Genomic DNA, 27,815 nt, shown 5'->3' with positions numbered 1-27,815 from the left:
CCTTTCTCACCAGCTCCCGGGATGTCACCAAAGGAAGGGCACAAACATAACCTGTGTGAAACTACCAAAAAAAAAAAATTAAGATAAGAAAAAAACACAAGGTGAATTTGATTTAAAAAATATTTATGACACATTTTTTTTTATTTTCACAGAATATCACTTAATAAATATTTTACCAAGATGGTTGAGGATATACCACAGTGAAGGAGGAAGAACCTGGGACAACTAAGGGATGGAAACACTTTAAACTTTAATTTAAACCTCAGTTAATCAGATTTGTCTTCTCCATCAGATCTTGAAACTCAGCAGAGAAGGTGTCCTTACATGCATAGACCGAAGTTCTAACACGGGCATGTTAGAATATAGTCGGGGTCAGTATATGGAGGACCAGTGGCAGCGGCTCTTGATGACCTGAAGCAGAGGCTTCCTAAATGTGAGGAAGGTGAGAGTGCAGGCCACCAGCAGGGTGAGGCAGCTGGGAAGGATCAGCACGAGGTACAGCAGGCCCATGTCTACCCGCTCCCACTTACAAACCTGAGGAATGCCTGCAGGCAGCTCCGTCAGGCGAATGACCTTGGAGGAGAGGTTGCAAGTGACCATGCCCAAGTCGGCAACAATGTGCAGGCGCTGCAGGGCCCCCCAGTCCTCCACCCCACAGCAGTCATATGGGTTCTGACTGAGGTAGACAGTCCGCAGGCTTCCTGCGAGCTGCTCAGACACCGCCCTCTGAGGAAGTGCTGTGAGCAAGTTTCTGCGGAGATCCAGGGTCTGCAGAGCCAGGCTGCCCCCGAACCTTGGGAACCTGGTCAAGGCATTTCCTGACAGGTCCAAGCTCCTCAGATTCTCAAACACAGAGAAGTCCAACTCTGTGAAGCTGGAAGTGAGGCCCACGTTCCTGAGAGACAGGACCTGTAATGTGGGGGCAACATCCCAGAGAGGGGCAATGCTTCCATTCAGAACCCCCCAGTTTCCAGACAGGTCTAAGTGGGTGAGAGCGGTGCCCTGAAACGAGCAGTCTTGTAGTGCCTCCAGCCCACAGTCCTCCAGGGACAGGCTCTGCAAAGATGCCACGTTTCTGAAATCCACACAGCCAGGGGTGCCCCCGGGGTCCAAGCCTGTGGGCAAGGGACAAAGTGAGATCTGATTATGGCTCATGTCAACTGTAGCGAGGTTCCTGGCATTGGCAAAAAGGCCAGTGGGGACACCCAGGAGCTGGTTGGAGCTCAGGTTGAAGGACCGGAGGCTCCTCAGGCAGCCAGGGAGCCCCGGAGCCAAGTGCAGCTCCGACAGCTGGTTCTGACTCAGGTCCAGCTCCACGAGTGCCCCTGGCGGCTCATGCTCCCGGATGTGGAGCGTCACCAGGCAGTTCTGCTTGAGGTTCAAGTGGGAGAGGGAAGGCATTTTCTTAAGGAAGCCATCTGGCAGGTACTGGAACTGGTTCTGGCTCATATCCAGGAAGCGGAGACCGGAGAGGTCGCTGGACGCGAACTCCTCCCAGAGGTTGACGGTGGTGATGTTGGTCACGTTGCCATCCACCAGGAGGAATTGGGCCACCATCTCCTGTGGTGAGGAGGTGTTGTACAGGTCCCTGTAGAAGCCCATGTTGTTGTCCCGCAGCAGCAGTGTGTGCAACTTGCTGCACTGGGGCAGGAGGGGGAAGAACAGCAGCTGATTGTGAGAGAGGTCCAGGGTCTCCAGCTCAAAGGCGGCCTCTCCCCCAGACGCTAGGAACCATTCCAGGACGTTGTAGCTGACATTGAGGGACCGCAGCTGGGTGAGCCCGAAATCCACAAGGCATGGGAGGTTGTTATAGGCCAGGTTGAGCTGTCTCAGCTCTGTCAGGCCATCGAAAGCACCACCCTCAATCTCAAAAATGTAGTTCCTCTGCAAGTCCAGCTCCCTGAGGCGGCCCAGGCCCTCAAAGACGGACTCATCGAGCCTCATGATGATGTTCCTCGCCAGGGACACGGACTCCAGTGAAGACAGGTTCTGGAGCATGAGAGCCGCCATGTCTTCCGTCAGGGAGTTCCCGGAGAGGTCCAGCATGCGCAGACCGCGCAGGCCGCGGAGGGCGGCCGCCGTCTCCTTGTAGCTCTCGGAGAGGGCGTTGTCAGGCAGCGCCAGGCTGCGCAGGCGGGCCTGCTCCTGAAAGGCGACGTGGCCGATGCGCTCCAGGTAGCAGTCGTGCAGACTGAGGCTCTCCAAGAAAGGGTAACGCTGCAGCGAGTTGTTCCCCAGGGTCCTGAGAGGGTTGGCATCCAGGAGGAGCGTCCGGGAGGAGGGCGGGAGATCGCTGGGCACTGAAGCGAGGTTCCGCCCTCGACAGTCAGCCACTCCATCCAGCTAGGTCCAGAAACACACTGGTCAGGGGGGCAGGGGGCCTCTGAGGTGGGGGCGTATGTACAGAAATAGAGTTCACTCATCTGGCTCACTTAATGCTCCAGGCCTCACTCAGAACACACAGTGTTTGAGAAGACTGGAGCTCCTGTCCTCAAGTGCTGAGGGCTGACATTTGCTCTTATAGTTTGGTTTTAACTACAGAAAGGGACCGAGGATCAGGTCTCTACCTGAGTTTGAATCCCTCCTCTGCCCTTTGTTCCCTATGTGACCTTGAGCAAGTAATTTAGCCTAAATCTGGTATGTCTTCGGGAAAATGGAGATAAAGTTATTTAGCTCCGTTGGTAAAGAATCTAACTGCAATGCAGGAGACCGGGGTTTGATCCCTGGGTCGGGAAGATCCCCTGGAGATGCAGATGGCAACCCACTCCGGTATTCTTGTCTGGAAAATCCCATGGGCAGAGGAGCCTGGTGGGCAACAGTCCATGGGGTCGCAAGAATAGGACATGACTCAGTGGCTAAACCACAATACCTACTTCAGAGGACTGTAGTGAGATTAGGCAAAGGTTACACAGAGCCTGGCACTCAGTGGAGCTATTAACGCAAACAGTGCCTATTGCATTGTTAATGCTATGATCTTAAGATCTGTGTGTTTGACAGGGACGCTGCTCAAGAACTAGCAGCGCTGTGGCACCCTGATTTCACCCAAAGAAATTTTGCCCAGGAGGCTCCTCTACACTCCTAGCTGATAAATATTACAGCTCAAGAGGACTTGAGAGCTCATCACCCTGAATCCTACAGAGACGTAAAGGGGTTTCTGGAGAGGACAAGTGAAGAGCCAATGGCAGCGCTGAGACTGGAGCCTGGTGCTCTCACTGCCAAATTCAGTGCTTTTCCTGAGTGCAGTGGCATTCCTTCCCATAGACTGGTCAGTAGGACAAGGTTTGCGATTGTCTACAATTGTGGACCCAGTCCCAGGGGGGAAGAATCTGAGAGAGAGGGAAAAGCACCACTTTGAAGAGATGACAGACTCAGGTCTGAATCTTGGCTGTGCTACTTACTAGCTTTGGACTCTGGGCAAGGAATTAACCTCTTGGAGCCCCAAGTTCTTTATCTGATTATTAAAGCAAACCTTCTCATAATTAAAAATGGATACACTATAGAAATATACAAAATTATTCAGTAACCTCAGTCTCTCCTTCAAAGAAATGCCATTATCCTTCTGTTACATCTCCTCTGGACTCTTTCCAAAGATATTATCTAACTTAAAAAAAATTTTTTTTTTTGCAACATGGATGGACCTAGATATTATCATACTAAGTGAAGTAAGTCAGAAAGAGAAAAACAAATATCACATGATATTGCTTATATGTGGAATCTTTAAAAAAGAAAAGGATACAAATGAACTTATATACAAAACAGAAACAGACCCGCAGACATAGAAAACAAACTTACGGTTATCAAGGAAAGGTGTAGGGACAGATAAATTTAAAGTTTTGGATTAACATAAACACACTGCTGTATGCAAAATAAATAACCAACAAGGATTTACTATACTCAATATTTTATAATAATCTACAAGAGAAAAGAATCTGAAAAAGAATATATATATATGAATCATTTTGCTGTACACCTAAAACTAACACAACATTGTAAATCAGCTATACTTCAATTTAAAAAATAAAATAAAAAATAAATTAAAAAAAATTTCAATGAGACTGCATTCTACAAACTGTTAAGTAATTAACTTCCCCTGCCCCCATTAATAAAATGTGATAGACATATTGCCTTGGCAATAAAAACAAATTTGATCACATTCTTTTTGGCAACTGTATGTTACTTCATTGCATGAAGAGCACAGTAGTTGAGAGCCAGATCGCTAGGATCAGCCCACTGATTCTGCTTTTTATCAAACGTGTGACCTTAGCCTGGTTAACCAGTCAAGACCTTCATTACATCACCTGTAAAACGGAAATTATACTTGTAATTTTCTCATAGGTTTGTTTTGAGGATTCAGTGTGATTGTCAATGTAAATCACTTAACACAGAACCTGTCACATAAATGCTTAATAAATGTTAGCTAGACCGATTATTAGCATGCTCTAATTAATTAACCTCTGGTTGTTGAGCATTTATTTGTAATTTCCAAATGAACATTAGGATGAATTTGTCTAGTTCCCTCTATATCTCACACCCCAAAAAGTTTCCGGAGTTTTGATTGGGACTGCATTATAATAACAGAGTAATCTGGGAGGAAACTGACATTTTTACAAAATTGAATCTCCCCATGCAAAAACAAGATGTATTTCTTTATTTGAGTAAGTGTTGGTTTTTCCCTCTGTGGGGACTAAAGAATACTGTGATTAGGGGCTTTCCTCAAGCTCTGAGACCCTGTTTTACCAGAGTTGCTGCAGTTGTGGGGGACCCATCTCTGCAATTCCTGCAGCCCCACTGACGTGTTGCAAAAAGACCACGTGGCCATCAGAGCCCAAGAAAGCTTTCTATGTCAACTTCGCGATAATGTCACATAGCTAATGCAAAGAGGGGCTTTGGAGGGTGCCTGCACTTTCAAACCCTCAACCTTCAATTCAAAAGAGCATAGGAAATCCACTCTTTGATCTCACTGGTAACTGAGTCCCTACCAGGCTGCAGGGGGTCAGGGAGGGAGTCTCCTGCTTTATTCCCTCCTCCTATGCCTGGTAACTCCTGAATTCGCTATTGTGATGTTGACCTTTCATTGCTTCTGTAAGAGAATAATGGAAGTCTGTATAGCAGAGACTAACAACAACAATAACAGCAGATAAAACACATAGCCCTTAGCCCATACGAGGCACAGTTCTGAGTGCTTTACATACAGTAACTCATTTAGTCATCACTGAAGTCCAGTGTTATGGTATTACTGGTTGGTACTATTATTACCTACATGTCTTACAGATGAGGAAACTGAAGCACAGATTGGCTCAATGTCACCAGCTAGTAAGTGGTGGGGCTGGGGTTTAAACCTCTTCTGACTCATAACCCCTACCCTCTGCGTGCGTGCGTACTAAGTCGCTTCAGTCGTGTCTGACTCTTTGCAACCCTATGGACTGTAGCCTGCCAGGTTTCTGTGTCTATGGGCTTCTCCAGGCAAGAATACTGGAGTGGGTTGCCATGGCCTCCTCCAGGGGATCTTCCAGACTCAGGGATCGAACCCTCATCTCTTACATCTCCTGCATTGGCAGGCGAGTTCTTTTAGCACGAGAGCCACCTGGGAAGCCCAGGTTTAAACCTGATGTGGCTCATAAGCCCTACCCTCTACTGAAGTCTCTTTCAGCGTAGTGGTTAGAGGTTACTAAAAGTGGTTAAGAATCATGACCAGCTGGGTTTTTAAGATTCATCAGCTTGAAGAACACATTTTTGAATGTATTAACTCTGACAACTTCCCAGGTGGCGCTAGCGGTAAAAGAACTTGCCTGCTAAGGCAGGAGACGTAAGAGATGCAGGTTCCATCCCTGGGTTGGGAAGATCCCCTGGAGGAGGCCACAGCAACCCACTCCAGTATTCTAGTCTAGAGAATCCCAAGGACAGAGGAGCCTGGAGGACCACGGTCCATAGTGTTCCAAAGAGTTGGACACAACTAAAGCAATTTAGCATGCAGGCACACATTAATCCTGGAATCCAATTTGTCTTCCCAGTGCCTAGTACATAACGTGTGTGTGTGTGTGTTAGTTGCATAGTCGTGTCTGACTCTTTGCAACCCCATAGACTGCAGCCCACCAGGCCCCTGGCTCAAGGAACATTCATTAACTGTATGTTTCTCAAGCAAACTTTTGACACCACTGAGTTATAGGCAAAGGAGAAACTTTCTAGAGTGTGCTCAGTTGTTAGGATTCAAGTCTGCTTCCATATATAGGCTGAAAGCCCAGGAAAGGGTGAACCACAGAAGCTCAGGTATCTCTCCTCGGACTATCTTAAGCCTGAGCGTGGTGGGGATGTTGCTGTGCAGGGCAGCGTGGGCAGCATGCTCTTCAGTACAGCTGATTAAGAATTCACTACTGGGTCACACACAGGCTCTGAGGTAGGGCTTCTCCAAATTTAATATGCCCCACCCAGAGACTCTGATACCATTAGTGAAGCTCTATCATCCAAATTGCTAACAAGGTGTTTTTAAAGTTTCAGGTGGCTGCCCTTGGTGTGCCTCTGAGATCACCTGTCCTCAGTAGGTATGAGAAAAGTGGGGCAGGGCCTTTCCCAGGCATCATATTTTCCTTTTATTAAAGAGAAACTTGCACATGGCATCATGGTAAGAAGGTACAGAGTGATTCAGGCTCATTCATCCCCTCCCCTCCTTGACTGACAATCCATCAGCTTTCGAACTAGACCCAACCTCGCCAGGACAGGGGTAACAGACAACTCAGAGTACCCAGGAAAACTCACCAACTCACAGCCCCCTTGTGAAGCTGCTGTGACCATTCCACTTTGGTGCCTCCATTCCACTGTCAAGAAGTGAAAACCCAGGCAGAGCCAGAGGGACAGTAACTCCATCTCAAGTGCAGCACTGTGGACAGAGGGCAGGGAAGGAGCTGGTAAGAGAAGGACATCCCAGAGGGCTGCTGTGCCCTCCTTGTAGAAGAAGCCAGTTCCCACTGTGTCCGCTTTCAGAGCCCCACAGCTATGGGGAGGTGGAAACCCACAGATTATTCAAATACCTCAAGTTAGCCAGCACATTTAACCTTTCACTGCAACTCTCAACAAGAACTCATTTTCATTTTGCCTCTACCATTTGGTGGGCAGGTGGCCGAACCTGAAACTCCCAAGAGTCCAGAAAAAGAAGAGAGAAGCAAATGTTTTGAGGAACCAGGTCTCAGGTCACCTAGAGTTTGCCATATCTTGTAGTTCTGTTGAAATGTTCCTCTCAAAGCTCAAATCTGCCTCATGCATCGCCTGAACTCAATAAATATTTGCTGAATAAATGAATGAAAGAACAGTGAACTGGGATTGAAATATTAACTGTAGCCTCTGGTCTCATAGAGTGACTAATTGTTGTGTTGACATGAGGCTTTTAGAAAGAGTAGATTTCACTGATTAACTCATTTGAATACAGACCTTTGAAAACAGGATTTTGGTATTTTGCCTGCATAAGGGAAACGCCTGAGGGAAAAATGAAAAAAGCAATCTTCAAATATAACAAGGACTATGATGAAGTGTGGTTACTGGCTCTCTTACCCAGCCAGTGAGCACACAATAGAAGTCATGAGGAGGCATAAAATTATACACATACCAATAGAATTTAGATATGCAGATGACACTACCCTTATGGCAGAAGTGAAGAACTAAAGAGCCTCTTGATGGAAGTGAAAGAGGAGAGTGAAAAAGTTGGCTTAAAGCTCAACATTCAGAAAACTAAGATCATGGCATCTGGTCCCATCACTTCATAGCAAATAGATGGGGAAACAGTGAAAACAGTGGCTGACATTATTTTGGGGGGCTCCAAAATCATTGCAGATGGTGATTGCAGCCATGAAATTAAAAGACACTTACTCCTTGGAAGGAAAGTTATGACCAATCTAGACAGCATATTAAAAAGCAGAGACATTACTTTGCCAACAAAGGTCCGTCTAGCCAAGGCTATGGGTTTTCCAGTGGTCATGTATGGATGTGAGAGTTGGACTATAAAGAAAGCTGAGCACAGAAGAATCGATGCTTTTGAACTGTGGTGTTGGAGAAGACTCTTGAGAGTCCCTTGGACTGCAAAGAGATCCAAGCAGTCCATCCTAAAGGAAATCAGTCCTGGGTGTTCAGTGGAAGGACTGATGATGAAGCTGAAAGGCCAATATTTTGGCCACCTGATGTGAAGAGTTGACTCATTTGAAAAGACCCTGATGTTAGGAAAGATTGAAGGCAGGAGGAGAAGGGAACGACAGAGGATGAGATGGTTGGAAGGCATCACCAACTCAACAGGCATGAGTTTGGGTAAACTCCAGGAGTTGGTGATGGACAGGGAGGCCTGGCATGCTTCGGTTCATGAAGTCACAAAGAGTCAGACACGACTGAGCGACTGAACTGAACTGAACTGAATAGACTTTAGAAACAAAGAGAAACCTTAATGGAAATGTAATATACCCTCCACCATCGCATTTTCACAGGGCCAAAGATGGAAAGGCCAAAGACAGTAATAGGTTATTCAAGATCAAGTTAGTTGCCAGGCTGGAAGTAGCCTGCAGACTCCCCTCCCTGAGTTCCAGGATGAGTAACCAGGGTAATTTCTTACCCAGGAGGTGCTGTTGAGTTGACTGTCCTCTTGTTGGGAGAGTTTACAGCCGGGTGGCATCTCCTCCCAGCTCTGCATTCCTCAGAATCCGAGGTAATTCCCTGGCCCCCAGCATTTCACCTGCCCCATCCTTTCCTTGACATCTACCCGGGAAGGCCCACAGGATCTGTTCTTGAGTCTCCTGGACCAGCAGTTCCAGGGCTACCATGAATCTCCTCCCCTATTCCGCGGGACCCACAGACCTTTCTGCCTGACACTTCTAGCCATCTTGGGCCCCTTCCTCTTTCCCTTTCTTCGAATAAGTTTACACATCTCTATGGCTAATTTTAACGTTTTGGTCAGATTTGAATACTCATCGGTGAAAACAGACGGACAGAAAAGCTAAGTGAAACCAGGTAAGTCAGCTTTAACCTTCGCTTCAGGTCAGGCCAGCGCCCCTTACCACAGAGGGAACCTCCAATTCAGAATTCATCCATACTTGCCTGACGCTGGGAATCCCCTTCCCAGGCTCACCTTCTGCTTCTGCACTTGTGCAGGAATTAGTACCTCATGGCATATGCAGGGCACAGATGGCAAAACAGAGCCATGTGGCCTGCTCTCCTCAGTAAACTTCTAATACTCACACACACATGCACACAAGGTGGGATCACTGCCTACCTTGAGAGAAGGTTGCCAAATTTAGCAAATTACAAGATGCCATTTGAATATCAGACACACAACAAAACCCTTTTTAAAAAATTTGCCAGCTTTAATGTTTCTTTTCTTTCTTTCTTTCTTTTCTTGGCTGTGCTGCATGGCTTGTGGGATCTTAGTTCTTTGACCTAGGGATCAAACCCAGGCCTCGACAGTGAAAAGTGCTAAATCCTAACCACTGGACTGCCAGGGAATTCCCCAAACAACTTTTTAGCGTAAATATGTCCCATGCAATATTTGGGACATACTTATACTAAAAAAAAAAAAAATCACTGACACTCAAATGTCACTGTATCCTCTATTTTACTGAGGAGAGGGAGGTGGGAACCACGGACTTCCTTCCTTCCTCTCTAATCCTCTTTGTCAGGCTTGGGATGGTACATGCTGCTGTGACCTTCTAGAACTGTCAACCCTGTATACTGATATCGAGTTCAGATGTGTTCAGGGCAAGAGTACAGGAGTATAACTCTGCAGACTGGAATGCCAAATAGGCCTGGTGTCAGTTATGCCCAGACTGTAACTTTAATTTCTGGATCAACAAGAAAACTTTTGCAAATTTAAAGCATATTTTCTCCTAAACTCAGCCAACCAGCCCAGAAATCCTCTTGCTGTACCCTCTGGGCACTCTGTCTTTCATGAGGCAGCACAGGAAGATTATAGGATTTGGAACCAGACAGACCAGGGTTTGAATTCTGGTTCCAGTATTTGTTATTTGTCCCTGAGCCATTCATATGAAGTCTCCGAAACTCAGCTAATCCTTCTATAACACAGAGATAATAATAACTACTCAGAATTTTTATGAGAATCAAATAGTATATATGAAAGTACTTCAACTATGAAGGTACTTAATAACATAATTATTATTTATGAGTTCTTAACACCTATGGGCTGGTTGAGTAGCTATTACTCCTATGTGTAATCTCCAAGGTAATTTAACAGCTACAGAAAAAGGGGAAAGAATGAATAATTTGGTTGGAAGAATGAATAAATCATTATATCAACTAAAAGTGTAAAAGTTATGTGCGAAGGTTGGATTACAAATTCTGCATTAATAAATTCCAGAACAAATTTATTTGAACAGAAACAAAAAAGGCTAATCCCAGTAACAGATGAGAGCTATTTGTCCTTGAAGCTATGGTTTATCCTCCCCCACTCAGCTCTGGTTCTCTGGGGGCTGACTTCTGAGGGCTCTGGATGTCAGCTGGTCTCCAGCTGGCCTGGTTACTGGGAGGTTAGTTAGAAGGTAGAAGGAAGAGAAAATCCATGGTATTTCTCTCCCACCCTCTCTGCCTGGGACTGAGAAGTTCTTAAGCTTTTTCTGGTGACTTACAGGCTCTGGTAACTTCCTTCCTCTATCCTCCCCCTACCTAGGGAAGGTGGCAGCTTCCTGAGGTTGCTAATCTCTGGATTAACTGTCTGTTCTCTAGCTGGCGTCTCAGCCTCTTCCATCATGTGTACCCAATTTCCTGCATTAAATTTCCTCTGTTTTTAAATAATCTGTGTGTTTCTGTTTCCTGGTTGGAGCCTGGCTAATACAGAGATGTAAGTGAGGATGGGCTTGGAACAATACTAAAAAAAAGGTATGCAATGACTCTGAAAAGCAATAAAAGGCTTTCAAAATAATAATCATTTAGGTTGAAAAACACTCTTCCTGGAGCATGTAGCTGCAGAAGCCTTCCTCAGAGCCATGGCACAGTGAATTGTGTGTGCTCAATTGTGTCTGACTCCTTGCGACCCCATGAGCTGCAGTCAGACTCCTCTGTCTATGGGATTTCCCAGGCAAGAATACTGGAGCAGTTGCCATTTCTTACTGTTGGGATCATCCCTACTCAGGGATCAAAACTGCATTCCAGATTCTTTACCACTGAACTACCTGGAAACCCCAAGGCACAGTGAAGGATACAAGATAAACAACTGGAATGCCAAATCTTCATTGGAAAATTTTGTGAACCTTCTTCTGTGTGCACAGGACTGCCTCCCTCCACCCACACTTAAGTGAGGACCACTCAACAGCGTCTCCAACTGGATGAGAGTGTCTATGCATGCTGCTGCTGCTGCTAAGTCGCTTCAGTCGTGTCCAACTCTGTGCGACCCCATAGACGGCAGCCCACCAGGCTCTCCCGTCCCTGGGATTCTCCAGGCAAGAACATTGGAGTGGGTTGCCATTTCCTTCTCCAATGCATGAAGGTGAAAAGTCAAAGTGAAGTCGCTCAGTCAACCATCCCACTTTTTTCCTATCTGCCTGATAACTTCTGAAAAATACATCCATTTTTAAATCAGATGTTACTCATCTTAGATACATTTTTGGTGGAGAAAAAAGAAGTGAACGAAGAACGATTATGATGGAGGGTACACATGACGTATGATGTTAATAATTTAAATGAGATAACCTGGAACCTCCCCTCATTATATTAAAGGGGCTTGGATCAAGGGTGCCTATTTCATGGGCTTGAACCACAGTGGGAGCCATAGAGTAATACAAAAGAACTGCAAATCAACCCATGTTCCAAGTAGAGCCTGATAAGCACCATGTTTCCTCCTGGTCTGGGTGACCATTCGGAAAGTATCCAGTATAAGACCTGAGATCCTGACATGAGAAGCAGACGGCATTAACAGAATCTACTTGCACCTGTTTTTGTTAAACCAGATAATGAAGTTGAAGAGTTTTTTCCAAGTGTGGAAGCAGAAAATGCTAAATCCATTTTTTTTTTATATAGTGGTGGTTCAGTCAGTAAAGAATCTGCCTGCAGGGTGGGTTCGATCCCTGGGTTGGGAAGACCCCCTGGAGGAGGGCATGGCAACCCATTCCAGTATTCTTGCCTGGAGAATCCCTATGGACAGAGGAGCCTGGCGAGCTGCAGTCCATGGGGTCACAGAGTTGGACATGACTGAGCAACTAGACACACATGGAAGATTGCCAGGAGGAATAACAATAACCTCAGATATGCAGATGACACCACCTTTACGGCAGAAAGCAGAGAGGAACTAAAGAGCCGCTTGATGAAGGTGAAAGAGAGTGAAAAGGCTGGCTTAAACTCAACATTCAAAAAACAAAGATCATGGCATCCGGTCCCATCACCTCACGGCAAATAGATGGTGAAACAATGGAAACGGTGACAGATTTTACTTTCTTGGGCTCCAAAATCACTGTAGATGGTGACTGTAGCCATGAAATTAAAAGACGCTTGCTCCTTGGAAGAAAAGTTATGACTAACCTAGACAGCATATTAAAAAGCAGAGACATTACTTTGTCAACAAAGCTATGGTTTTTCCAGTAGTCATATATGGATGTGAGAGTTGGACCATAAAGAAAGCTGAGTGCCAGAGAGTTGATGCTTTTGAACTATGGTGTTGGAGAAGACTCTTGAGAGTCCCTTGGACTGCAAGGAGATCCAACCAGTCCATCCTAAAAGAAATCAACCCTGAATAGTCATTGGAAGGACTGATGCTGAAGCTCCAATACTTTGGCCACCTGATACATTGGAAACAGCTGATTCATTGGAAATGACTCTGATGCTGGGAAAGACTGAAGGCAGGAGAAGGGGATGACAGAGGATGAGATGGTTAGATGGCATCACTGACTCAATGGACATGAGTTTGACCAAGCTCCGGGAGATGGTGAAGGACAGAGAAGCCCGGTGTGCTGCAGTCCGTGGGGTCACAAAGAGTCAGACATGACTGAGCATCTGAACAACAAATAAGTCCTATATTCATGTATTCAACTAATGATTTCTATAATATCTCTATTATCTTTTATCCTGTCATAGTTATCATGGATATTACTTGAGTCAGAGACTGTGAATTTCTTATTAGTGAAAAGTTTTGAAGGGACAAGATGCCATTGACCTAGATGTGGGCAGGAGACAAGATTCTATACTGTCTGTAACACATCTGACTTGGAGATATTAAGGTTATAAATCCCACCTCATGTGTGAGGCCCTCTTAGTGTTGCATTTATATTTTTTCTCTATCTTCTATCTATTCTGTTTGTGTCATCACAAACTGTCCTTCCTGGTTCCTCTTTAAGAAGTCCTTGAAATATTAGGACCTCAAATGCTTAGTGGCATCCCTTATATAACCATTCACGTTGATACTATGTTTTCTAATCAGATATCATAAAAACCTGTGATTCAACCCCACATTCATCCCTTGTCTATACAGAATATTCCTTTTTTTAGACAGAAAGACAATTGGCTTTCTGTCTGGTTTTTCTCTTTCCAGATCTGGTCATCATAAATACGTGGTGAAAATAAATGTATTTCATAAAACAACATGCACCAAGACTGTATTCTGAAACAGGAGGACACTAACAGTGAGGAGGAAGAATGTGTATCCGCTGCAAAAACTCCTGTTTTAGAAATTATGCTTGTTTATCTGTTTCTACAAAACAATAGGGAGAAGCTTCTGCTTCATTGAGCCAAGTGAAGTGAAAGGAGAATGACTGGATGGCCCCACGGGCTGGGTGGAATGAGGGGAAGGGATGGGAACATTTACTCCTTTTGGAAGGAGCATCCTGATCCTGCCAGGAGTGGCTGAGCTGTAAGCTGGGGCAGTGCTTCCTTATCCATCGTCATGACTACATTGGTCTCTTCTTCTTGAAGTCCTGAAATTTCTATCTCTATCATCAAAAGAATCAAAAAACAGAATGGCAGCAGTGTCCCTGTTTTTGTCAGGTCCTCTGACAAACACTGGAGAAGGAAATGGCAATCCACTCCAGTATGCATGCTGGAAATCCCATGGACAAAGGAACCTGGTGGGCTACAGCCCACAGGATTGCAAAGAGTCAGACATAACTTGGCGACTAAACAGCTGACAAACACAAATGTACACTATTTTTTTCTTCAAACAGATGTAGGTTTTCCTGTATTAATAAAATACAAGGTCTTTTAAGGGTTATTAATTCCAACTAGCTTTCTGTTGCTATGTAATGTCTTAATCAGCAGATAGTAAAACACAGCCATCAGGTAAGGGCTGATCTATAGATATTTTAGTGCATACAAAGGGCTCCTCATACTCAAAGTTTGGGAATACTGAGGAATAACTCTGGGCTTCCCTGGTCACTCAAACAGCAAAGAATCTGCCTGCCAATGCAAAAAATGCAGGTTCAGTCCCTGGGCTGGAAAGATCCCCTGGAGAAGGGAATGGCTACCCACTCCAATATTCTCGCCTGGAGAATCCCATGGACAGAGGAGCCTGGTGGGCCACAGTCCATGGGGTCACAAAGAATCAGACAGGACTGGGAACTAACACACACACACACACACACACACACACACACACACACACACGGAGTAATTCTGACCCGAGCTTTGGGTTTGCTTTGTTGGTGTTTTCTGCTTCATTTTCACAAAGGATGCTGGATTTCTAGTACTCAGAGGCACCCTGAACATCACCTCCTCACTCCCTCACCTTCCCACCCTCTCCAGCTGCTGCTACTACTATTAGCAGCTGCCACCAGAGCTGGGGCTGCAACCTCTTTGCTAAGGGCACTATTAGCAAGTGCTAAGAGTGTTATCCATACATTAGCACGTAATTGAAAATTTTCTCTGCAAAATAATCAGATAAGCTAAAAAAGGCTTTAAAGAAAGAGGTTTGTAGGTGAAAGTGGAGAACTCTCAGAGGTACTTGGTGTTAGAAGCAAATATTTATAGACTGGTTGGGGGTGGGGGACGAGGAGCAGAATCTCTAGAAGCAGAGTTGGCACAAGTGTGGGGTGTAAACATATGACAGTGACATGCCAGAACACAAGTCACAGGTGTTAGGGAGAGGACTCCACAGCAAAGGAGTCTGCCCTTGTTTAAAAATAAAAGAGCAAATCCCACTTGGGATCCTGGGAGAAAGGGAAGGGCAGCTGGTTACAGACCACAGAGAATAGATAATGAAGAACAGAAATCCCAGTCTATGACCACTTCAAATAATTCCTACTACCAAGAAGTATTTGAATGCCTCAGGCAAGGAGCTCTAGTCTCTGAGTCTCAGCAAAAAAAACAACAACAACAAAAAAAAAACCCTCAACTGTCTCCAGATGGTCATATTTAGCATCTCCCCTGATGAAACCACCTGCATCCTGAGTCTCCAGGTGTCCTGCCTTTGGAAACAAAGTCCCACCTCGGTAGTACCCTTGCCAAAAATTGTTTGCCCTGAGCCCAGTCAAAATGAAACAATTAGAAAGATACAGACTGTAAGATGTTTTACAAGACAACTGGCTTTGACTCTTTAAAAAAAGTCAATTTTAAAAAACAAAGAAAGACAGGGGAGGGAAGAGGTCTGATTAGAAGTGACGAAGAAACATAATACAGTCAAATCTAATGCATGTAACTTGAGTGGATTTTTAAAAAATCTCTAAAAGAAAAATTTGAGACAATTGGGGAAATTTATGTGTGTACTAAATGATGTCTTTTTAGATAGTATTATGTACAGATGATATTACCAGATTATTGCTAACTTTCTCAGGTACGATAATGATGCTGTGGTTATGTACAAAAATGTCTTATTCTTAGGAAATGCGTGCTGTAATATTTGGGGGTGAAATTTCACAATGTCTACAGTTTATACAATCTTCCTTCAAATGGCTCAACAGAGAGAATTAAAGCAAATTACTACCAACTAGCAAATTTAGCATTATACTTTCTTTTAACTTTCCTGTAAATTTCATATGTTTCAAACTTTTTTTTTAAAGAGGAAAATGAAATAAAGGTGGGAGTTCCTAAAGGGAGTGCGATAGTGGTAATCTTTTGTCCCCAAATTTCCAGGAATGTACATTTTTTTCAAAAGTTCTTCTCAGGTACTCAGGAAACATTTGTCAAGCTTAAAATGCGTTACACATAAACCTTTAAAATATCCTGAAAATTCTAACATTTGACATTTGAATCAGGGCTTCCAGACAGCACCTCTCTCTCATACCTGAAAGGGGTAGAGGTTTTAGATCACGTGGTCTGACTGTGACATGGTTGATGTACTAATGTAACTTCCACTGTCCAGGTACATATCTCTGTCCAACACAACCACAGTCCCTCTGGAGGGGCAGTCCTCAGAAGATGTGAGCTCACCACTATCTGTACCTCCACCAAGCTGACAGAAAGTACCTGACCCACAGAGGTCAATCCTTACATGCGGCCGGCAACCATGAGTGATCTCAGTGCAGAGAGACGAGGGAGAGAATTAGGTAATTGGCAGTGAAATTGGAGCCAAGAGGCACAGAGAGAGAAGGTGGAATTGAATCTTGAGGGATTTGCCATGAGGAAGCAGTTAGAAGCTAGATGACAAGGCATAGAAAAACAGAACAGGACAGAAAAGAATGAGACAGTCAACGGGGAGCAGAGATCAGAGAAGATACTAGGGAGAATGACAAGAGGATGAACTGCACAGGCTGGGAGGGAGGGTGGAGAGAATGGCTCAAGGCTGCCTCTCTGGTTCCTGGTGTTTCTTGGAAATTGCTGGGTTCATTTCCAAGCTCCATGGTGTTCCACGGTAGTACTTCACCACCATCACCACCTGCATAGGCTGGCCCACGTGTTGCCTCATGGCAATGAAAAGAACCTAACTAAAACAGGACTTGTGCTCTTTGGTAAGCTTAAGAGAATGTAATATTTCAGAAAAGCACAGTCAAGTGACTGAAATCTGAATGCAAGAATGTATTTTTCAAAGTGCGTCCTACAGGCAAGAATCACAAGGGATGATAAAACTAAACGTGAAATTATGTTGGGAAACAAGATATTAATATAGTCTTAAAGTATCTTCTTATTTCATTACTTGTTAATGCAAAAGTAACAGCTTTATAGTGGAAAAACTGGCAAATGCCTCCTTAACCAAATGATCGAAATACTATACGGGCTTTATGGGGTACTTGGTAAAATTTGAATACAGACAACATTTGAAATAATAGAATTATATCAATGTTAATTTACTGGGCTCCCCCTGTGGCTCAGCAGTAAAGAATCCACCCGCCAGTGCAGGAGACGTGGGTTTGATCTCTGGGTCAGGAAGATCCCCTGGAGAACGGAAATGGCAACCCACTCCAGTATTTTTGCCTAGGAAATCCCATGGACAGAGGAATCTGGCCGTCTACCTGGGGTTGCACAAGCGCTGGACACAACTAAGCGACTACACAACAATGTCAATTTACCAAATTTTGATCACTGTCCTCTGGTTATGTAAGTCTATCCTTGTCCTTAGAAAATATATAATGAATTATTTAGAAGTAAAGAGCATGATGTCTGCAACATTACTAATGCTCCAGTTTCTCCTCATTCTCACCAACACTGGTCATTTTCTGTCATTTTTATTACAGACATCCCAGCATGTGAAGTGTATCACTTTGTTGCCTTGATTTGTATTTCCCTGATGACGAATAAGGTTGAGCATTTGCCATGTGATTACTGACCATTTTTATGTCTTCTTTGGAGAAATATCCAAAATGTGGACCTTTACATCCAAAGATTTTTAAGTTTTGATCATGTAAAAGAAAATGCAGAATACATATAAAAGCAAAGCCCCAGTTGTATCTTTGATCAAATTAATTCATTCACAAAATTTGCAAAGAATATTGACTCATTAAAAAAGAACATGCAAATTGAGGATTGGAGCAAAAAAGCCTTTAGAATTGAGACCTCATGATTTGTTTCTCTGGCTTCCTCTCTTAATGATGAATTTGTTACAGAAAATAATCTTATGGTTACCATTAGGGGACAGATGGAACAGGTTCAAAGCCTGGCTCTCATCTTGGGTACATCACTCAATTTCTTGGCCTCAATATTCTTCCAGTAAAATGGGAATGCCTGTGCTGCAAGGTTATTACTGTATTAAGACAACTTTAATAACAAAGTTGAAAAAATACTTTTTGTCATCCTTAAGTATCCTCATTCCCGGGAAGCTGTCCACCTGCCTGGGTTTAAACACAACAGCTCCCTGTTTTGTGAGCAGCTGGTTGTACTGTTGGGGCCCCTTTGCACTTGCTTCTGGGACCTGGATCCCACTCTGAACTTGGACAAATAAGTGAGGAGTTGCATCATTTGAATTTAGTCACTGACCACACTTTTGATGAGAACTGTAGCTTTCTGAAAGGGCTACCCACCAGTGTGCAGGAGGTGAGAACGCTAGACCAGAAAGATGAAATGATCCGGGAGTTGGTGATGGACAGGGAGGCCTGGTGTGCTGCGATTCATGGGGTCGCAAAGAGTCGGACACGACTGAGTAACTGAACTGAACTGAACTGATGGACAAGGTGCCACAGGGAACACAAAGCAGTGGTTTCCAAGCACTGGTTTAAAATTCGGATCTCTTTTTCCTACTCGGAGCCTAGCACCCCTGGTCAGCCAGCCTCCACAGAGGCTCCTGTGAGAAGAATCTTCGTCTAGGATGGGCTCCCTCCACCTGGAGAAAGGCTGGAGGCCACAGAGGCTCTTCTTCCTTTGGGCTCTTCCTATGGCAATTCCAGGCAGCCAGGGTGTGGAGAGTGCTACTCTGCGGACTTCCATCTCCTCGGGGCTACAAAAGAGTCAACCAGCTTCCCTGTGTGGTCAGGGTCAGCCTTTGGAACCCACAGAAGTCAGTGTCCTCCATCCCGTCCCATAGCCACAGGCTGCATCTGGCCACAGGTCTTAAAAAATGCAAATCTGCTCCTACTGGGGTGATAGTACCTTGCTGACACATGGCTGGTGGTATCACCTTTGTGTAGAGAGGCCCACACTCTCTCTCTGATAGGCATCTAACCAATAATGTATTTGTTTCAAACTTGTCACTTCCGTTCAGTATCACAGGTTTGTTTTCTCTGATCACCTCACTCTTGCAGTGGCTCTGGTTGACAATAATAGCCGCCTTGCTGACCTCACAGGGTTTTGTCAAGACTGAATGAGAGAATGTGTGTGTGTGTGTGTGTGTGTGTGTGTGTGTGTGTGTGTGTGAGACAAGGCTTTGTCAATAAAGAAATGTTGTGGACTTCACTAACAAGATAGTGTCAGGTTAGAGGGAAGGCAGAGTTCCTCTGTACAAACAGGGAGCTGGTGTTAAATAACACAGAGGGGCTGCAACACCTTCTCCCTTCCCTGTGAGCTGCAGGGTATGGGCCTTGGGACATTCAGGGGAGACATCACCCAGAGTCTGTGAGAGATTAGGCACGGAAAGGGTTACAGGTGATAACTGAGGCTTACTACTCAGAGTGGAAATACATCACTCCCACTCAACCACTGACCTTAGTTCCCTTGAGAAAGAGCACACCTCAGGAATGAAATGATATGGATTCCTGATAACTGACCAGCTCAGTGGGATAGTATTCAAGCTCCCAGAGCGCCTTCTGGGCTATTAGCTGTAATAACTAATGCTTGTGGAGTGCTCACCTTAGAATAAGTGCTCTACATAAAATAATCTTCAGAAAATCCTAGCAAGTAAATATTCTCTTCCTCACTGTAGACTTGGTAAATTGAGGCTCTCATAGGTTTGGGACAGCCACAGAATGTCAGAGCTGCAATTCAAACTTAGTCTGTGAGTCCAGCAAAACTCAGTGTCAATGTCACAAGCCCCAGCCATCCTGGAATACCCTTGACTAACTTACACCCTTCCTCTGTGGGAAAGGCCCCTTTTCAGGCCTTCTCCAACTGCTGAACTCCTATTCATTCTTCAGGGACCAATATAGGTGTCACCTCCTCATTATATCCTAACAGTTCAGATGCATAATGATCTAATAATTCAAATAATATGATACTATATTATAGATAGTTATAACTCCTATGGAAGTTTTAAATTGCTTGGTTTTTATATTTATGACAAGGAATGTGGGCAGTTATTAAATATTATTAGCAATTTCTCCAAATTTTTATTATGAAAATTTTTAACATAGAGCAAAGTTGAAAAAACTTTAGTAGGGACCACTGGAATACCCACCACCTATATTCTAATACTAACATTTTACTATACTTGCTTTTCCCCTGGAGGAGGAAATGACAACCCACTCCAATATTTCTGCCTGGAGAATCCCATGGACAGAGGAGCCTGACAGAGTCAGACACAACTGAGCAGCTGAGCACACATGCTTGTTTTTAATCATATATCCATCCATCTACCCATTCTTCTATCCATCCTGCAAGCCATCTTGTTTTTTGATTCATTTCAAAATAGATTGCAGTCATCAGCACACCTCTCCCTAAATACTTCAGAATGCATAACAAATGATTTAACCTTTAAAAAACATTCCTACTTTTTCAGTCTTCTGGGTCAATTTAATTACTTTAATCTCAAGCTAATTGAGATTGCAAAGTCAGCTGTTTTATTTGGGAAAAAAGTTTCTGTCTTGTAAGAAGAAAAAAAAGATTTGATAATCATAGCCTCAGTGTTCTCAGCCAGAATTAGGAGGAAAGCAGCTCATCCTAAACAGTGAATGACTGTTATCCTCTTTAATGCACTGCTGTTTAATAGATATTTATATAAGTTTTCATTACATTATATAATGTAATGTTCATGGTGTAGTTTCAGGACAGTATGGGAGATAATTTTGCCCTTTTTAAAATCCCCCAAATTATACTAGCAAGGTGGGCCTCCTGCTCTAAGGCTAATTTTTTTTTTTCTCTCTTAACATTTATTTGAATTCCCAGAAGAATGAAAAAATGTGATTTTTTAGCCCTTTCATCAAAAAAATAATGATTTTAGGGAATTTTTGGATTAAGCGAAACAATTGGATTACGACTTGTTGCATGTATGCGTGCTCAATCATGTACAACTCTTTGTGACCCATAGACTGTAGCCCGCCAGGCTCCTCTGTCCATGGAATTTTCCAGGCAAGAGTACTGGAGTGGGTAGTCATTTCCTACTGCAGGATAACTTAATGTTACTGGTTAATAATAATAGCACTTGAGGTTGCAAAGGCTTCTTATAGATATTTGTTCTCATTTAATACTTGAAACAGTTCTACACAGTAGGAATTATCATCTCTATTTTTATTGTGGTAAAATATACATACAATTCACCATTTTAACCTTTTTGAGTGTACATTCAGTAGAATTAAATGCATTTACACTGCTGTGCAATCTCACCATTATCCCTCTCCAGAGGTTTTTCATCATCCCAAAGTTAAATTCTGTCCCATCAAACAAAAGCTCCCCCTTCTTCCCTCTCCTCAGCCCATGGTTACCACTATTCTTTCTCTATACATTTGCCTATTCCAGGTATGTTATATAAGTGGAATCATATATTATTAATATTTGTCCTTTTCTGCCTGAATTATTTCATTTAGGATAATAGTTTCAAGGTCCCTTCATGTTATAGCCTGCATCAGAAAGTCATTCTTTTTTGTGACTGAATAATACATAGATCGCATTTTGTTCCCCCCATTAATCCATCAGTGGACATTTGGGTTGTTTCTACATTTTGGCAATTGTGAATAATGCTGCTGTGAACATTAGTGCACAAGTATCTATAGTAGAGTCGTTGTTTATTATTCCCATTTTACAAATAAGAAATCTAAGGTTCAAAAGGGCTTCCCTGGTGGCTCAGCTGGTGAAGAGTCCGCCTGCAATGCAGGAGACCTGGGTTTGATCCCTGGGTTGGGAAGATCCCCTGGAGAAGGGAACAGCTGCCCAGTCCAGTATTCTGGCCTGGAGAATTCCATAGACTGTATAGTCCATGGGGGTCGCAAAAAATCAGACACTGAGTGACTTTCACTCTCAAGATTCAAAAAGACCAAAGTGAATTGCTCAAGTCTCATAGCTTGTAGACAGTGAAGCCAAAACTAGAGGTGAGTACTTCCCTGGCAGCCCAGTGGTTAAGACTCTGAGCTCCCAATGTAGGGGACACAGGTTCGATCCCTGGTAGGACAACTGAGATCCCACAAGCTGCTTCGCACAGCCAAAAAACAAAACCAAGTCAGAGCTGAGTTCTGGCCCAGATAGGAGGTGCTGGACATGCACCTGTTTGGGAAGAATATATATTGGGGGAACGTTCAGCTGGGTTGTACAGGTAAGTATTTATTGGTAAATAGATATCCCATGAGCCCCCACCCCAGCTTCCTGGCTGCCCTCTTGGAACTCCCAGCCCTCTTTCCCGCATGATCCAGCAACCAAGGAGGTACGTAACATCTGACCTGGGGTTGGGGAAGTCCCAGGATCCTGCCTCTAAGGACATGTCCATTCCAATTGGTTAGTACCTATACCTATGGTGTTTGATATTCTGAATAGTTCTCTTGAGTGTTCATGTAGTCAAGGTCTTCTCTGCGGGTGAGGTGCCTTGTCAATGCCATGGTGTGTACCTATGACAAAGAGGAGAGCCTCTGTAGGTTCTGCAAAAAGAGCTATAGAAAACCTAGAAGAAACTGAGGATTTAGAAGGAAATAAGAAGACACTAATATTAGCAAAAATTTGGTCAGTTTAGGGACCCAAGGATGGAGAAGGAAGTGGCACCCTCCTCCAGTATTCTTGCCTGGAGAATCCCAGGGACAGAGGAGCTTGGTGGGCTGCTGTCTGTGGGATCACACAGAGTCAAACACAACTGAAGTGACTTAGCAGCAGCAGCAGCAGGGACCCAAGGAAGGGCACAAGAACCTAGAAAAAAAGAAAGGTCATAAAGAAAGCCCCATGAGGAAGACTCAGGGTGTCAAGCTGAGCAGTGATGGGGAGACCATCAATATGCTGGAAGGTGAAGGAGGTGGCCCGGGGCCAGGAATGGAAAGACTCACTTTCCCTGACCCTGCAGGCTGAGGGAGGGAACTCAGCCTTGGCATTTGCTGGGACCACTGAGGGAAGACACCAGAAAGGCAAAAGAGATCTGAGGGATCGTGGCCAGCCAAACAAAGAGTGAAATAGGGACAACCAAGAGAAGCCAGTGCCCAGCCTGGCTAAAAGAGAACAACACGAGGTTGTGGGAGAGTGTAACATGCACCCAAGGTGATCCCCTGCAGGGCACTGTGGGTGCTGGGCTGCCTCAGGCACTTAGGTGCTTCTTGAGAGAGCCAGGGTGGGAAAACAGAGATTTTTCTTGTGAAGAAAAATCCCCTCCCTGTTCTTTTCTTTCTTGGAAGGGACAACAGAAAGATATTGGGGTACAGAGCACAGCATCTGCCCATAGTGACCTTGTGGGTTAAGGCTGGAGATGGGGAGTCCCTGGGTCTTCAGAGGGTTTTGTGGCCATGTTTAGCCATCACTGGCACCAGTCCTGGTCTTCATGCCCACCTTGCTGGTGAGACACACTCCAAGGTTCCACTTCCTTCTTTACGCCCTTTGCTCAGTCTAAAATCACTCACACATTAAAATGAGAAGACAAGTGTGGTTTGGTCTCAGCTCCTGACTCCATTCACTCTGGAAACCAGTTGGTTTTGTCTACCCACATTCATCTCTCATTCTGGTAACAGCTCCTCAATTTCCCTTTGAGGAAATCACCTCTTGTTTTCTTTTTCTTTTTTTTCTTGCTTTTATTTTTAAAAATGTTTTATTTATGGTAAAATACACTCACATAAAATTTACCGCCTGAACCATTTTTAAGTGCAGAAATTTTTAGTGTTAAGTACATTTACATTGTTGTGCAACCAACCCCCTTCCTTTCTTAAAAATCTGTGTTCTTTTGGGTGTGGCCTCAACTCAAGGCTCCAAAGTGAGGACTATGAACAAAGCTGGGTCCATCAGAGCTGCCTAATTCCTTAATCACAGTGATTGGTTTATAAAAGGTACAACGCAGATGCCAAGCCCAAGAGAATCAATCCAAAGATTTGTGCTAGTACTACTAGAAAAGAGGCTTTCTCTTCCTACTTCACATGCCAAACTGATAGGAATTAAGCTTAAAGCTTCAGGCAGCCATCTTTGCCAACAACTTTAGGATCTACCTAATAATGAAGCCTACACAGAGGAAAGCAAAGCTGAGGAATGAAGATAGATGGGTTCCTGGGAATGTTTGAGCACCCAGATCCAGCCATGCTCGAAGCTATTCCCCATAGACTTTTTCATTATTGGAAACAATAAATCCTCTTTTTTTTTTTTTGCTGAAACCAAGCTCAGTTGGGTTTTTGTCAACTGCAACTAAACAACCCCTAAACTCAAGTTGACATTTGCTCATGAGGCTTAATAAAATCAATGTCCTTTTCCCCTCTTCTCACCTCTCTGAGCTTTCAGAGATCATCACCTAACCTAGCCTAGAATCTCCCACATATTAAACATATGACATTTATTACATTTATTTGATGACGAGGTTGAGAAGAAGAAGAATGCAGGAGGGAGAATGAGTGTAACAAGGAAAAATATTTGTCACTAATGTGCAGATACATCAGTGAGCATCCCTGAGCATATAAGCCTGTTTCAAGAAAGATAATGTTTTTTTAATCTTGGGTGAAAGCCCACCCTCCCTTAATGTATGTGGTTACAGTGTGGATCTGAGCATGATGTGAGGTACACCTAGTGTTCCATCCAAGAGTTTAGCTCACCTTGGTGATGTGGATGCACACTACAGCCAGAACACAAATTACAATCAATACCAGCATCACTTTTTTGAAAGACTCCCAAAGACTAGAGACAGACAGGTCAACATATTCCTAACACAGGCCCAAAGACGATTACCAGGAGCATTCTGCTTTTGGATGATGAGTTTAAGGACTCTATGGGATCAGCTTCACATGGGTTTTCATGAAGTTCCCATGAGGGCACCCATTAGATAAGATCACCTTCTTTGTGAAAGAGGTTTTGGGTTTTGTTAAACCCAAACACAAGAGTTGAGGTCCCCCACCCCATGATTCTATAATCCCCTCGAGGAACTCTCAGACATACATGTACAAACCTATGCGGTATGTGAGGAAAATAAATAAGCCTCAGGGCTATATAACCCAGTAAACCTTCAACAACCACAGAAAGAGTCGGTACAGCCAGTAGGTGAAGGGGGCACAGGAGGCCCCAGTTCAAGGTCAACTCTATGAACTGGATGATTCTCCCATCCAGATTGCTAATAGGTTGTACCCAGCATGGAAGAAACCTCCACTGGAGTCCCTTCACCCCCCACGAACCCCTTGGGAATTGCACCACCCTAAACCAGCCCTATCCAGGGGGTCCATCCCTGGGACCCTGCCTCAGCCGTCTGCAATTCCAGCCACCCTTGGTCACGTGGTCACCTCCCCTCAGGGGTAAAGTGAACTGGCAGCTGATTCTCAGGGCAGCCTGCAGCCCACTCGGTGGCTCCGAACTTCTGTCAGTTCCTAAGGGCTGCGGGATATATGCTGACTCTTCCAGAATCCAGGCCACCTGGAGATGGCCCGAGGGCTACAGAAGAGCACTGGACACCAGGGTCAGAGAGGCCTGGAGTCAAGCCTTGGGGCTGTGGGAATCTCCCATGGACACACACACTCGGTGGGGAAAGGGTTTTGCCTGTCTTCTCAGCTCTATCCCCACCCAACACCTTAAACGCCAACTAGCCGGCACATGGAAGATATCGTTAAGTATGTCGTTGTTCATCAGTCTCCCCGTCTTCATCTATGAAATCGTGGTTCTCAGTCCACGTTGTGGGGCAGGAAAGGCAGGCTCAGTGTTTCAGCGGAGGCTCATTACATCCAGTCACCCAGCCCCAGGAAGGAGCATTATCGTTTCCATTTGGCAGATGCAGACACTGAGGCTCAGGAATTCTCCCCATAGAGCCAGGAATCAAACCCGGGTCTGACTCTGAAGCCCTCGCTGTTTCCACCACACCATGCCACCCCTAAGTCTCCCAGAGAAGGTATTTCCACCTCCACCCAGAGCCGCAGCACCCAAACAGAACTGGTGGAGCTTAGATGCAGCAAGCCACAACTTCCCTGTCAGCCCCCCACTGCGGGCCACGGACGCTTGACCTCCTACCTCCCAACCTGGTCCAGCCTCCCGCCTCCGGAGGGGCCGCGGCCGCCCGCCGGGCGGGGAGACCGCCCCGCAGGAAATACTCACGGCTCCCGCAGGCCCAGGCGGCTCCGCGGGGCGCATCCTCTCCCGGGACTCCGGCCTCCTCCTCGACAGCAGCCGAACGCGGGGCTGAGCTGCCTCCTCTCTCTGGGGCATCAGATTATTTTAGCACTTGCGGAAGGAACTGACGGAAACTGAAGTCACATGGAGAACAAGCCGCTCAGCAACTCAGCACGCGCAGAGAGCAGGCATCTTAGACGGAACTGCCGCCGCAGGGGAGGCGAGGGGAGGGTGGCGAGGGGGATAGGAGAACGCGAGGGCGGGCAGGAGGGCGGGAGGCAGTGGCCCTCGGACTACCTGCGGGATTAGTCGAGAAGGTAGGGTATTTGAATGGTCTCCCAATCGTGCTAACCGAGGCTCCTCGGGCTTTCTTACCTTCGAGATTTTGAGAGAGTGGGAGCTGGGGGCCCCTGCCTACAAGCTCTGCTGACCCAGAAACTCTTCTTCAAGGTTGGGTCAAGCTAGGTCAAGCTAGGGCAGATTTTGAGAATGGGTAGGATACACGTTTCCCAAGTGGGAGAGAATCATTCACCCAGGTCGTCTTTACTTGACTCCAGCATATCAAAAAAAAAAGAAAAGAAAATGAAATGGAAATTGCTTTGTGGAAGACTGTCAGGGTGCCCTGAACTTCTTGGACCAATTCTTTCGTGCCCGATGTGTGCAAAATTGCCAAGAATTCAGAAGAATAATTGAATTCATAACAGTCACCATCAAAGGGGTGTGCCAGGCACTATGCTAAGAGCTTCCTGTGCATTATCTCCTGGTCTCCGAAACTTACTATCTAGTGGAGAAGGCAAAATATTTACAGTGTCTGTTGCATGCGGAATGAGTAATGCAAAGAAGCACACTTGGGGAGTTTTAGAGCCAGGATCTCCAGTTCTACTCTTTCCTGTCAGATCTGGAGTGCAGAATCATCCTTGAGGGCTGGCTCCCATCTCTTGTAGCCTGCCGACTTGTGATTCTGTATTGCAGTTGTCAGCATGCCCATCCTTAGAGAACAGAAGCAAGTCCTTCCTGCCCCAAACATCCAGTAAGTAAATTGTCTCTGCTCCCTAAAACGTTCATTTGTGATGATAATAAACGATAACACCAGTGAAAAAAACTGAATAAACGTCGAATTGTCACTAAGGTTGTCTTTTAGGCGTTTTTCTTCTCATGGCATACACATTTTCTACTCCTATATCTTTTGTGTCTACCAATCTGTTGATTATTCCCAAATTGTAATTTCTAGCTCCTGGGAGAGAAGCAGCATGGTTCTCTCAAATATGTTCTCAGACATATTTTTTAACTGTCTATTGGTCAATGTCCCAGAGTGGCTGAAACTCAATGTGCCCTAAAGTGAACTCATCCTTTGGCCTAGCTGGTTTCTCTCCCTATTTGGCTGTCACTATTTATGGCAAGCCTCCAGCCCTAGCAGGCTCCACCCCCTCGTATTCAATTGGTCACTCATCCCCACGGAGTCTAACTCAAAAATGTTTCTTGAATCCAAACCTACTGGTAATCCTTGATAACAGTGCCCTGGGTCTAGACCTTTTAACTCATGTTTGCATCATTTCAGTAGCTTCTTAAACTGGGATCCCTGCCTCCAAAGCAGATTCCACCCAGAAGCTATGGGCATCCTTCTAAAATATTTATTGGGTCGTCAC

The 27,815-nt window shown here is 44.9% G+C and overlaps 1 protein-coding gene across 1 annotated transcript; it reads right to left on the bottom strand.

Moving 5' to 3' along the window:
* Positions 1–112: 112 nt before the first annotated feature.
* On the bottom strand, positions 113–26,192 carry NRROS (negative regulator of reactive oxygen species). The gene is made up of 3 exons (XM_052646908.1): positions 26,155–26,192; positions 6,754–6,874; positions 113–2,343 (listed from the first exon to the last, which is right to left on the bottom strand). Exons 2-3 carry the CDS (start codon positions 6,859–6,861, stop codon positions 373–375), a joined length of 2,079 nt encoding a protein of 692 aa, XP_052502868.1. The 5' UTR covers positions 6,862–6,874; positions 26,155–26,192; the 3' UTR covers positions 113–372.
* Between the last annotated feature and the right edge of the window lie 1,623 nt (positions 26,193–27,815).

Source organism: Budorcas taxicolor, chromosome 1 (assembly GCF_023091745.1).
Source record: "Budorcas taxicolor isolate Tak-1 chromosome 1, Takin1.1, whole genome shotgun sequence".
Classification (NCBI taxonomy): domain Eukaryota; kingdom Metazoa; phylum Chordata; class Mammalia; order Artiodactyla; family Bovidae; genus Budorcas; species Budorcas taxicolor.
This window is presented reverse-complemented; position numbering and strand designations above follow the sequence as displayed.